This window comes from Rutilus rutilus (genome assembly GCF_951802725.1).
Source record: "Rutilus rutilus genome assembly, chromosome: 23".
In the NCBI taxonomy this organism is placed as follows: domain Eukaryota; kingdom Metazoa; phylum Chordata; class Actinopteri; order Cypriniformes; family Leuciscidae; genus Rutilus; species Rutilus rutilus.
The window spans coordinates 3,162,938-3,175,457 of NC_140233.1; the positions used below are offsets into that span (position 1 = coordinate 3,162,938).

Below are 12,520 nucleotides of genomic sequence, written 5' to 3' on the forward strand. Positions count from 1 at the left end.
TGTGAAGAAACCTCATTGCTTAACTGGCTACTCTCTGCTGTCTCAGACGACGACATCACTTCCTGTCGGCCACCATAACTTCAGTTGGGTGCAATTCACAACCTCACCACTAGATGCCGCTAATAATTACACACTGCACCTTTAAGTTTCAGAAAAAGTTACGATCTTTGCATCTCTGTGAGTTTGTGTCGCAAACTATCCACACTACAGTCAAACCGAACTTTATTCACACGCCTTCAACATTTCTCACATCATCACAGATTATTCGCTATAGTTTAGAAAACGGTAATAAAATATGAGCAGAACTCAGTTGATATTTGACTGGTTTTGTCCGTCCTTCTGTTAGACTGTCTCACACATGAATTATGTTGAATATCTGTCAGCTGTTAAATTTAACTACACAATTAGATAATACCAGTTTAGCTCAACCAGTGACCAAGCAATGCTTCATTGTGTTCAGTCTGTGTGTAAAAAGAGCATTAGCAATTAAAGAAAACACACTTCAGCAAAACATGATCAGCTCAATGTGTCTGGATCATTTATGGTCATAAATGTTACTGGTAGTCACTGTATGAAGAATTATTGAGTATAATATGTCACAGTTTACTTTATTTTGCTCTCCTCGCTTACATAAATGAACTATAGTGTCCTGATCTCACTAGTGAAATATATAAAAAATGATATCTCAATCTGGTGTCTGAATGATTTTTGGTTTGGCTGCATGTAGTGCCTGAAACTAGGATTAGCTCTAGGATTAGTTCAGCCCAAATCAAACGATGTTTAAAAAACAGGATTTTTGGAATGAAGAACTTAAAATGATTCACTGAACACTGTGCAATACTTTAAGTGTGTAATATGAATATGAAAAAATTTATGCGCTACGTACATGAGACTCTGCCTGAAGTGTGCGGGGCACTGGGGGTCGTCGTCCTTCTGGGGGTCCGTCAGCTCTATCGGGGTCACCAGGCCCATGTCCTCACCCTGATCAATGAGCCCCGTCATTATTATCTGTTCAAAAACAACCAACAACCAGAAAGAAATATAATTATATGCTTAATAATTCATTATTATTTATTTTATGTTTAATAATATATACATATACATATATACATACATACATAAATATATATATAAATATATACTGTGTGTGTATATACATATAAAAAAAAATTATCATTATTTTACAGTATTAAGTCGACATTTCTTTCACTTTGTCCACTATGTAAAACTTTTCCCATGAACCTTGTTGCTTTTTGTTATACAAGAAAAAGTGCATTCAATAACCAAGACAGAGAATATTTCTACAATAAATAAAGAACATTAATATTAGTATGAAGTAGGGATGCAGCGATATACATTTTTTTGGCCGATATGATAACCGATAATTCTTCACATTTGAAAGCCGATAACCGATATATTGGCCGATAAATCTAAATCCAAATTTTTATATAGTTTTTGAGAGCCTGATTACAAAAACAAAAGTCTCACCATTAAAAGCCATGTCCCAAGCACACGATTATGATGTTCTCATTATAATTTTATGTAGCCGATATGACAAACTTGCTGCACATGTTGAACTGAACTGTGTTTTCCTTTTCAAAGTGATTGCAATCATATCTGAAGTAATTCAAACCCATCATGTTGAACAGTGCGCATCTGAAGTGTCTCAGCTGAAGGAAATAATCCATTATTAATCAGCTTTAATATATCAGCCACATTTTTTTATTGGACCGATAACATTAAAAATGAACATACACTCACCTAAAGGATTATTAGGAACACCTGTTCAATTTCTCATTAATGCAATTATCTAATCAACCAATCACATGGCAGTTGCTTCAATGCATTTAGGGGTGTGGTCCTGGTCAAGACAATCTCCTGAACTCCAAACTGAATGTCAGAATGGGAAAGAAAGGTGATTTAAGCAATTTTGAGCGTGGCATGGTTGTTGGTGCCAGACGGGCCGGTCTGAGTATTTCACAATCTGCTCAGTTACTGGGATTTTCACGCACAACCATTTCTAGGGTTTACAAAGAATGGTGTGGAAAGGGAAAAACATCCAGTATGCGGCAGTCCTGTGGGCGAAAATGCCTTGTTGATGCTAGAGGTCAGAGGAGAATGGGCCGACTGATTCAAGCTGATAGAAGAGCAACTTTGACTGAAATAACCACTCGTTACAACCGAGGTATGCAGCAAAGCATTTGTGAAGCCACAACACGTACAACCTTGAGGCGGATGGGCTACAACAGCAGAAGACCCCACCGGGTACCACTCATCTCCATTACAAATAGGAAAAAGAGGCTACAATTTGCACGAGCTCACCAAAATTGGACAGTTGAAGACTGGAAAAATGTTGCCTGGTCTGATGAGTCTCGATTTCTGTTGAGACATTCAGATGGTAGAGTCAGAATTTGGCGTAAACAGAATGAGAACATGGATCCATCATGCCTTGTTACCACTGTGCAGGCTGGTGGTGGTGGTGTAATGGTGTGGGGGATGTTTTCTTGGCACACTTTAGGCCCCTTAGTGCCAATTGGGCATCGTTTAAATGCCACGGCCTACCTGAGCATTGTTTCTGACCATGTCCATCCCTTTATGACCACCATGTACCCATCCTCTGATGGCTACTTCCAGCAGGATAATGCACCATATCACAAAGCTCGAATCATTTCAAATTGGTTTCTTGAACATGACAATGAGTTCACTGTACTAAAATGGCCCCCACAGTCACCAGATCTCAACCCAATAGAGCATCTTTGGGATGTGGTGGAACGGGAGCTTCGTGCCCTGGATGTGCATCCCACAAATCTCCATCAACTGCAAGATGCTATCCTATCAATATGGGCCAACATTTCTAAAGAATGCTTTCAGCACCTTGTTGAATCAATGCCACGTAGAATTAAGGCAGTTCTGAAGGCGAAAGGGGGTCAAACACAGTATTAGTATGGTGTTCCTAATAATCCTTTAGGTGAGTGTATATCGGCCGATACCGATACGGTGGCCGATATATCGTGCATCCCTATTATGAAGACAAAATTGTTATTAATATGCAATCAATCCCGGAAACAAAAGTCTTTACCTTCTTTGCAATGCATTCTGGGATTTCCTTTTCTATGAAGGACACGCGATGCTGTCTTATAATGTGGTCGAAACATCTTATAATGCAGCATAAAGTGGCTGCTTTACCAGCCTTTGCACCTATGATGCCTTAAAATACTGCCTAGGTAGACAGCGCACTAGGGTTTGGACTGAGTGCAAGCACAAAAACAAACACTTTCATTATTAACAAGGCACACACACACTACCATTTCACTAGTTTCCTAAGATTTATAATGCAAACACATGGAGAAACGCCGCATTTGGTTTCAAAACAACACGACTCTAATTTAAATTCAAGACTGACCTAGAAAAGTGAACTGGTTTATTGTGATCACAGTTGCCTCAAACACTACCGGCTCCGTTAAACATGCTAATGAGGGCAAATCGCATTAGTCTAATCAGCCAGCGTGTGAGAACGAGTCCGCCGTACAGGAATATTACCGTTTGAGATCATTTCATAAACAGCACGCATGAATACCTCACATAAAAGTTCAATAAAACTCGTTCCTCCAGTCAACAAAAGTCCAGGAATTCCATGACATTAGATACGCAACGCTCCCTTCAGAAAGGGCTTTTGTCCATTTCAAAGCAGCAGATTTTCTTACAGTAACAGAAGCCTCAATAGTCATCATGTACTCGCCCACATGCGCTTCAATCTCTGGATTATTTTCATGACACACAAAAGTAGATGCTAGGCAGAAAGCCTGAGCTTCTGTATTCGCTCTCATTTACGGTAGTAATGTAAGTCTCAGGTGTCTTAGAGTGTGTGTGTGAAGTTTCAGCTCAAAATACCCCACAGATCATTTATTAAACCATGTCATTTTTGAGTGGAAGCAAAAACATGCTGGTTTTGTGCATGTGTCTTTAAATGCAAATGAGCTGCAGCTGCTCCGCCCCCTTTCCAGAAGAGGGCGGAGCCTTTACACCTCATGCCTCAGATACTCTGACAAACACTAAAACATCTGTTTCGTGGTCACGCTCACATGACAATGCATGATTCTTCATCATCATGAAAGTTTATTATCTACATGTGTTTTAAAGTCATATCAGTTTAAACTTCTGATATATGGGATCCGAGTGCACACACGCTATTTAATCATTCAAATATCTCAAATATTAAATGTGTTTTGATTAATCATGCAGCCCTATTCAGCTCAACATATACTTTAGTTTTCTTAGAAGAACGAAAAACATTGAGTGATCAGAGTGATCTGTTCCTTTAAGGCTCGTCAGATGTTTTCCTGATGCCCTCTTATGGAAATGAGCCACAGGAGAAAGCTGGAGGCCTCAGACGTCCACTGTGGAGGATCTGGCAGTGTGACAACACTCGGGCAAGTGATAACAGCTCACCTCGACACACACACACACACACACACACACTAAATATAGCTCGCCAACCGAATACCATCTGATAGATGCAGTGTGGAAAGAGTGACTTGAGAGAGAGATGGTGAGACAGAGAAAACAAGCTGATAACGAGCACTAAACATAGAGGTGTGATTGACCACACACACTCCGAGAGACGTCGAGCACAACACACTCCAGTTGCCGTCTGACGATTAAGAGACTGATTAATGACAAGACTCATGTTTTCATGTCACAGTCTGTACTAGTGAAAATATGGTGTAATTGTAAAGTAGTGTTTCTTCTGCTTAATGCATTAATAGTTCCCTGACATAACGGATGACAGAAGAGGCTCCTGGGGGCCGATGGCCTGAGGAGTGTGCTGACGGGGACGGAGGAGAGAAAGGTTCGTTGTTAGGAAAGAGACAGCTTTATTAATGCGAAAGAGGCATTTTGGGAAGAGACTTGCATGCAAAAACATGCTTGATTTATGACTAAAACAGAGTTAATTGTAGACAGACAGACAGACAGATAGACAGACAAATAGATAGACATATAGACAGATAGACAGAATGAGATAGACAGATAGACAGAATGACAGACAGACAGATAGACAGATAGATAGATATACATATAGAGACAGATATAGATAGACAGACAGACAGACATATAGACAGACAGACAGACAGACAGACAGACAAATAGATAGACATATAGACAGACAGATAGATAGACAGATAGACAGACAGACAGATAGATAGATAGATAGATAGATAGATAGATAGACAGACAGACAGACAGACAGATATATAGATAGACAGACAGACAGATAGATAGATAGATAGACAGACAGACATAGAGATATATAGATAGACAGACAGACAGACAGATAGACAGACAGACAGACAGACAGACAGATAGATATATAGATAGACAGACAGACAGATAGACAGACAGACAGAGAGATATATAGATAGACAGACAGACAGATAGATAGATAGACAGACAGACAGACAGATAGATATATAGATAGACAGACAGACATATAGATAGACAGACAGATATATAAACAGACAGACAGATAGACAGACAGACAGATAGATAGACAGATAGACAGATAGTCTAAGAGAAAGTCTCCTCAGTGGTGTTGAAGAGAAAGTGATTGTTTTTCCTGGAGCTCATCCCAGCTGTGGAGAAACACAGGGATCCGCTGGGAACCCCTGCAGTCGCAGCTGCTGAACGCGGGAACGAGAGAAGCGTCTCTGCGCAACAACACACACACTCACGGAGAGTTCGGAACAAAACAAAAAACTGCTCGAGTGGCCCTTATGTTCCTGCATAACAAAAATCCTGTCGGATGATGTCAGCAGGGAAAAGAGGAGTGAAACTCTTCACCTCAGGTGTGTCATGTGACCGGAGACTTGTGTCATGTGACCCGAGACTCTCATGCCCTTTGAAGTCACTGATCAGTCGTTTCACTTTAGTCAGGTGAGAGACTTTACGAACATGAGACATTCGTCACCATGGCAACAGGCCTAGAAAAGGTCACATGTGGATTCCCGGACCGTATTTATGGAGTCGACACGCACGTGTCTCAGGCTTCAGGCAAACGAAAGATCTGTCAAACTCTTCACTTTGAGTGGAGAGACGCTTTCAAACTGAAGCCGAAGCCGAAGCGTGTGACGGTCTCCACGACCGCATCATTATCTATTAAAATACATTATAATGTGTGTGAGGAAGACAGCATCCACTCAACACACACCGACAACACAAGAACAACGTTTATCTCAAACAGAAGCTTTTATAACAGTAAACACTACCGTTCAGAAGTTTGGGGTCAGAAAGAATGTTTTTGGCTTTTTTGGGAAAGAAATTAAAGAAATTAATACTTTTATTCATCAATGATGCATTAAACTGATCAAAAGTGGCAGTAAAGACATTTATAATGTTACAAAAGCTTCTATTTCAGATAAATGCTGTTCTTTTGAACTTTATTTTCATCAAATAATCCTGAAATAAAAATATAAATAACTGTTTTCAACACTGATAATAATCATAAATGTCTCTTGATCATCAAATCCTCATATTAGAATGATTTGTGAAGGATCATGTGACACTGAAGACTGGAGTAATGATGATGAAAATTCAGCTTTGATCACAGGAATAAATTACACTTTACTGTATATTCACACAGAAAACAGCTGATTTACAGTAGAATAACTGTATAATTACTGTTTTTGTTTGTATTTTTAATCAAATAAATGCAGCCTTGGTGAGCAGAAGAGACTTCTTTTAAAAACATTAAAAATCTTACCGATCCCAAAACTTTTGAATGGCACTGTGTGTATATATATATATATAGTTTTTGTTTTTACCCACATGGCCAAAATGTGAACGTTTTTTACATTTGCTATCAGGCTCTCTTGACTGCTGCTCATTTGTTCTGCAGTAAAACTGGGCATTGAGAGACTCAAGTAGCGCGTCTGAAGAAAGATGCTGTGTGTGAGTACTAAACTCAGGTGTGTGTGGTGTGTTTCTACACAGAGGTCCAGTGTTGTTCCTTCTGCTTCTCTAAAACAACCATCTACTGTTGAACTCGTCCTGACCTTCGCTTTCAGTTTTATTCAAATGCAGGAGTTCTTCACAGTCAAAGTGTGTGGTGTGTGTGTGTGTGGTGTGTGTGTGTGCTTTCACCAATTTCCTGATGTGGGAATGCAATCAGGAGGCTAAAATGCCAAAAAAAAATGGGAGTTTCTTTGCATTTCATTTCACACAAACTACAGCCAAGAAAATGCAACATCTGTTTCAGTCACTCATTTTAAACCGAAAACATCTGTTTCTTCTGAATATTTTTAGTGCATCCCCACTCTAAAAAATGAAGAATTTTTGGTTAAATATAGACAAACCCAACCGCTGGGCTAAAAACCATAACCCACCGGCTGGGTTTGTCCATATTTGACCCAAATTTGTGTTGAAACAACGCTGCATTTTTGAGAGTGATATGTTCTTTCGCATGTTGATATGAAGCTTGTTTTGAACGGTGTTCATGTTTCTGTGTGGCATAAGCTGTTCAGATGAAGTATTTAGCATGCTTTCTAGACGGCAACTAGTCAAAAGAGCACATAAACATGACCTGACGAAACATGCAAACTGGCAGAAGCCGTGAAACACACCACAAGGATGTCGGAAGTACAGATGTATGAGTTGGAAATAATGCAAATGTAAGAAAATCTCCACTCCCAACATCTTCCACAGGTCTGCGTTCGAGAGCGACTGATCGACCTGTGTTTACACGCCCGCCACGACTAAAGCCCTATTCAGACGGGATTAGCTTTACAAGGGGAGATGGAGTAGTGTAATTTTACCACAGGACGTCTGTAATATTAATGGCCAATTCGCACGGGATAAGAGATCTCAGTAAACTAGCAGAACTGGGAGAGTAACTCGATTTACACACCCCCGTCACTCCTGTCGTCATGTGTGTGTTACGCTGCTTCCTGATCTGATATCACGTGCGCAAACACACATATGACCTATATTTATATATATAAAACAGTTATGTCCGGAATTCTGACTTTATATCTCGCAATTCTGACTTTATAACTCGCAATTCTGACTTTATATCTCGCAATTCTGACTTTATAACTCGCAATTCTGACTTTATATCTCGCAATTCTGACTTTATAACTCGCAATTCTGACTTTATATCTCGCAATTCTGACTTTATATCACGCAATTCTGACTTTATTACTCGCAATTCTGACTTTATTACTCGCAATTCTGACTTTATTACTCGCAATTCTGACTTTATATCTCGCAATTCTGACTTTATAACTCGCAATTCTGACTTTATATCACGCAATTCTGACTTTATTACTCGTAATTCTGACTTTATAACTCGCAATTCTGACTTTATATCTCGCAATTCTGACTTTATATCACGCAATTCTGACTTTATATCTCGCAATTCTGACTTTATATCTCGCAATTCTGACTTTATAACTCGCAATTCTGACTTTATATCACGCAATTCTGACTTTATATCTCGCAATTCTGACTTTATATCTCGCAATTCTGACTTTATAACTCGCAATTCTGACTTTATATCACGCAATTCTGACTTTATTACTCGTAATTCTGACTTTATATCACGCAATTCTGACTTTATATCTCGCAATTCTGACTTTAAATCACGCAATTCTGACTTTATATCACGCAATTCTGACTTATATCACGCAATTCTGACTTTATATCACGCAATTCTGACTTTATATCTCGCAATTCTGACTTTATATCACGCAATTCTGACTTTATATCTCGCAATTCTGACTTTATATCTCGCAATTCTGACTTTAAATCACGCAATTCTGACTTTATATCTCGAAATTCTGACTTTATATCTCACAATTCTGACTTTATATCTGGAAATTCTGACTTTATATCTCGCAATTCTGACTTTATATCACGCAATTCTGACTTATATCACGCAATTCTGACTTTATATCACGCAATTCTGACTTTATATCTCACAATTCTGACTTTATATCTCACAATTCTGACTTTATATCTCGAAATTCTGACTTTATATCTCACAATTCTGACTTTATATCTGGAAATTCTGACTTTATAACTCGCAATTCTGACTTTATAACACGCAATTCTGACTTTATATCTCGCAATTCTGACTTTATATCTCGAAATTCTGACTTTATATCTGGAAATTCTGACTTTATATCTGGAAATTCTGACTTTATATCTCGAAATTCTGACTTTATATCTGGAAATTCTGACTTTATATCTCGAAATTCTGACTTTATATCTGGAAATTCTGACTTTATATCTGGAAATTCTGACTTTATAACTCGCAATTCTGACTTTATATCTCGAAATTCTGACTATTACACACAATTCTGACTTTATATCACAATTCTGACTTTATATCTCGAAATTCTGACTTTATTACACACAATTCTGACTTTATATCTCGCAATTCTGACTTTATTACACACAATTCTGACTTTATATCGCGCAATTCTGACTTTATTGCACGCAATTCTGACTTTAGCCTATATCTCGCAATTCTGACTTTATATCTCGCAATTCTGACTTAATTACACGCAATTCTGACTTTATATCTCGAAATTCTGACTTAATTACACACAATTCTGACTTTATATCTCGCAATTCTGACTTTATTACACACAATTCTGACTTTATTACACACAATTCTGACTTAATATCTCGCAATTCTGACTTTATTGCACGCAATTCTGACTTTAGCCTATATCTCGCAATTCTGACTTTAGCCTATATCTCGCAATTCTGACTTAATTACTCGCAATTCTGACTTTATTACACACAATTCTGACTTTATATCTCTCAATTCTGACTTTATTACACACAATTCTGAATTTATATCTCGCAATTCTGAATTTATATCTCGCAATTCTGACTTTATATCACAATTCTGACTTTATATCTCTCAATTCTGACTTTATATCTCTCAATTCTGACTTTATTACACGCAATTCTGACTTTATATCTCGCAATTCTGACTTTATATCTCGCAATTCTGACTTTATTACACGCAATTCTGACTTTATATCTCGCAATTCTGAATTTATATCTCGAAATTCTGACTTTATTACATGCAATTCTGACTTAATATCTCGAAATTCTGAATTTATATCTCGCAATTCTGACTTTATATCACAATTCTGACTTTATATCTCGAAATTCAGAATATATATCTCACAATTCTGACTTTATTACACGCAATTCTGACTTTATATCTCGAAATTCGGACTTTATATCTCACAATTCTAGCTTTATATCTCACAATTCTGACTTTATATCTCGCAATTCTGACTTTATATCTCGCAATTCTGACTTTAAATCTCGCAATTCTGACTTTATATCACACAATTCTGACTTTATATCTCACAATTCTGACTTTATATCTCGCAATTCTGAGAAATAAAGTCACAATTATCTTTTTAAATGTTTTATTCAGTGGCGGAAACAAGCTTCCGTACATCACTGATGGACTTGCAGAAGCTGAGCTGACCTCAAAACCACATATTCCACATGCAACAACATCATGAGTGTTTCACTTCAAACGCTGTGTGTACACAGCACACACATTACCACACACACATCAGATCCTATTCTGAGCAGCAGCAGTCTTGTGTCTAATGCAATAATTTCAGATTTTAATAGATGCTAATTATAGCCGTAATACAGAATGAGGGTGTGTGTTTACATGTTTAAGCTCTCGCTATAAGTCAAGTATTGTCAAAAGCACTTAGTGCTACTGGAAACCAACGTCACAGGGAAAATGAACAGTCTGCTTTTTCTGTTCAAGGTTGTGTAACTTATGCCAAAACAAATACCATTACAGTCAATGCAAAAGACTTGGGGTATTTATAATGGTATAGATAACATAAGAGTCTATTTACAACTATAGATGACTGCAGAGAGCTACAACTTTTCTAAAGTTACCATTAACCCTTTCAAGCACAAAATTGACTGCATTTAACTCAATAAAACACCGGCTGTTATTTCTATTGGGTCCGTAGTAGTATTTACTCCATGCAAACATCGTTAAAGAAACTAGCTTTAACTCTGATATTTAAAAGTCTGATATTTCATAATGCGTCAAACCATATACATTCACACTCACAGCAACAATAATTTTCATTTACCCTTTGATGGGTGACATCTACAGCAATATTAAACCATTCATATTTGTTACCGTCATAATTCTATTTGGGTTGTCCTCAATCTTTTTATTTATTTATTGACAGCATATTCAATATGGGCAACAAAAGTTGTCATTTTTGTCTTTCATGGCAGTGGACAGATGTGTAAACTTATTCGGTATTCTGCGATGCAAATACGATAATACTTTTATGGATTTTAGTACCATGGTACCAGAACAGTACTTTTTGTAAGGGGGTTTTCCTTCAAAATACCTCATTCTGTAAAAAAATATATATATACAAGATTGGAAAATTAATTTTTAGTTTAGTTTTGAATTAAACGAGATAATCTCGAAAGAGGAATATGGGTAACTAAACAGTTGCTGGTCCCCATTGACTTACATAGTATGAAGAACATGACTATGGGGTCCATCAACGGTGTGGTGTCCGACAATCTTCAAAATATCTTCTTTCGTGTTGAGCAGAAGATATGAAATCATGCAGATTTGGAACAACATGAAGGCGAGTAAATGATGACAGAATTATCATTTTTGGGTGTACTGTCCCTTTAAGAATTTCTTTCTGATTTAATAATTCTCGCTTATACCATTATCAATTGTTAGAATGTCCTAAAATGTGTATTCATCCATTTTAATATTAGTATACGAAATTCTTGCATGCTAAGCAAGCATTAAATAATGTTTGCTAATGGCTGAATAATGAATAAGTGTTCGCGTGCACATCAAGACTGTATTTAGGGATGAAAACACTGTAAACGTGGCGAGGAGTTTCGCTACTAAAAGCCGGACAGTGATGTTCTTGTTCAATCGAAATCTATTTTTAAATCGTAAAAGATTCTAAAATACAGTAATAGTGTACTGAGTAACACAATATATGGAAGCAAGAGGACATAATAGCGCGGGTCTCTTACCTTCAAACACAGCTCCAGTCCGTCATTTCATAGCAAACACAGCTGATGTGTTTCTCCATCGGGATCCGCGAGTACATTCACATATGATTATCGAATATACACATCACATGATCAAAAAAAAAGCGAGAGTATTTCGCTCTTCAAGGGCACGAGCGCTGATCATAACCGTGCAACGGGAAATTCTGCAGACCGGTTGCGACTTGTTGCTCAGACGTGCATGCGCATGGGGGCGTGGTTTAATGATATAGGCTCCTCCCCTTTCGTTGCTGCTGCTGCGAGCACGTGGACGGATGAGCCTGAGAGTCTCTTGTGTAATAATAGCGTTTCCTCTGTAAATAATAATCTCACAGTAATTAGAATGAAGTGCTGGGACTGGGGCTAGCTTACACATATTTCTTTAGCTTTCCTTTTAAATATTTGTAAAAAAAATGTGAATTTCTGTTTT

General features: G+C 37.7%; 1 protein-coding gene across 2 annotated transcripts in view; it reads right to left on the bottom strand.

The window, feature by feature from the left end:
• The window catches only part of gramd2ab (GRAM domain containing 2Ab), a 36,263-nt gene extending 23,969 nt beyond the window's left edge, over positions 1–12,294 (bottom strand). For both annotated transcript variants that reach the window (XM_084396934.1, XM_084396933.1), the window contains exons 1-2: positions 12,076–12,294; positions 887–1,008 (exon numbers count right to left, since the gene is read on the bottom strand). In XM_084396934.1, coding sequence (XP_084253060.1) covers positions 887–1,002 — 116 coding nt within the window. In that variant the 5' untranslated portion in view covers positions 1,003–1,008; positions 12,076–12,294. The remainder of the gene's footprint in view (positions 1–886; positions 1,009–12,075) is intronic.
• Positions 12,295–12,520: the final 226 nt, after the last annotated feature.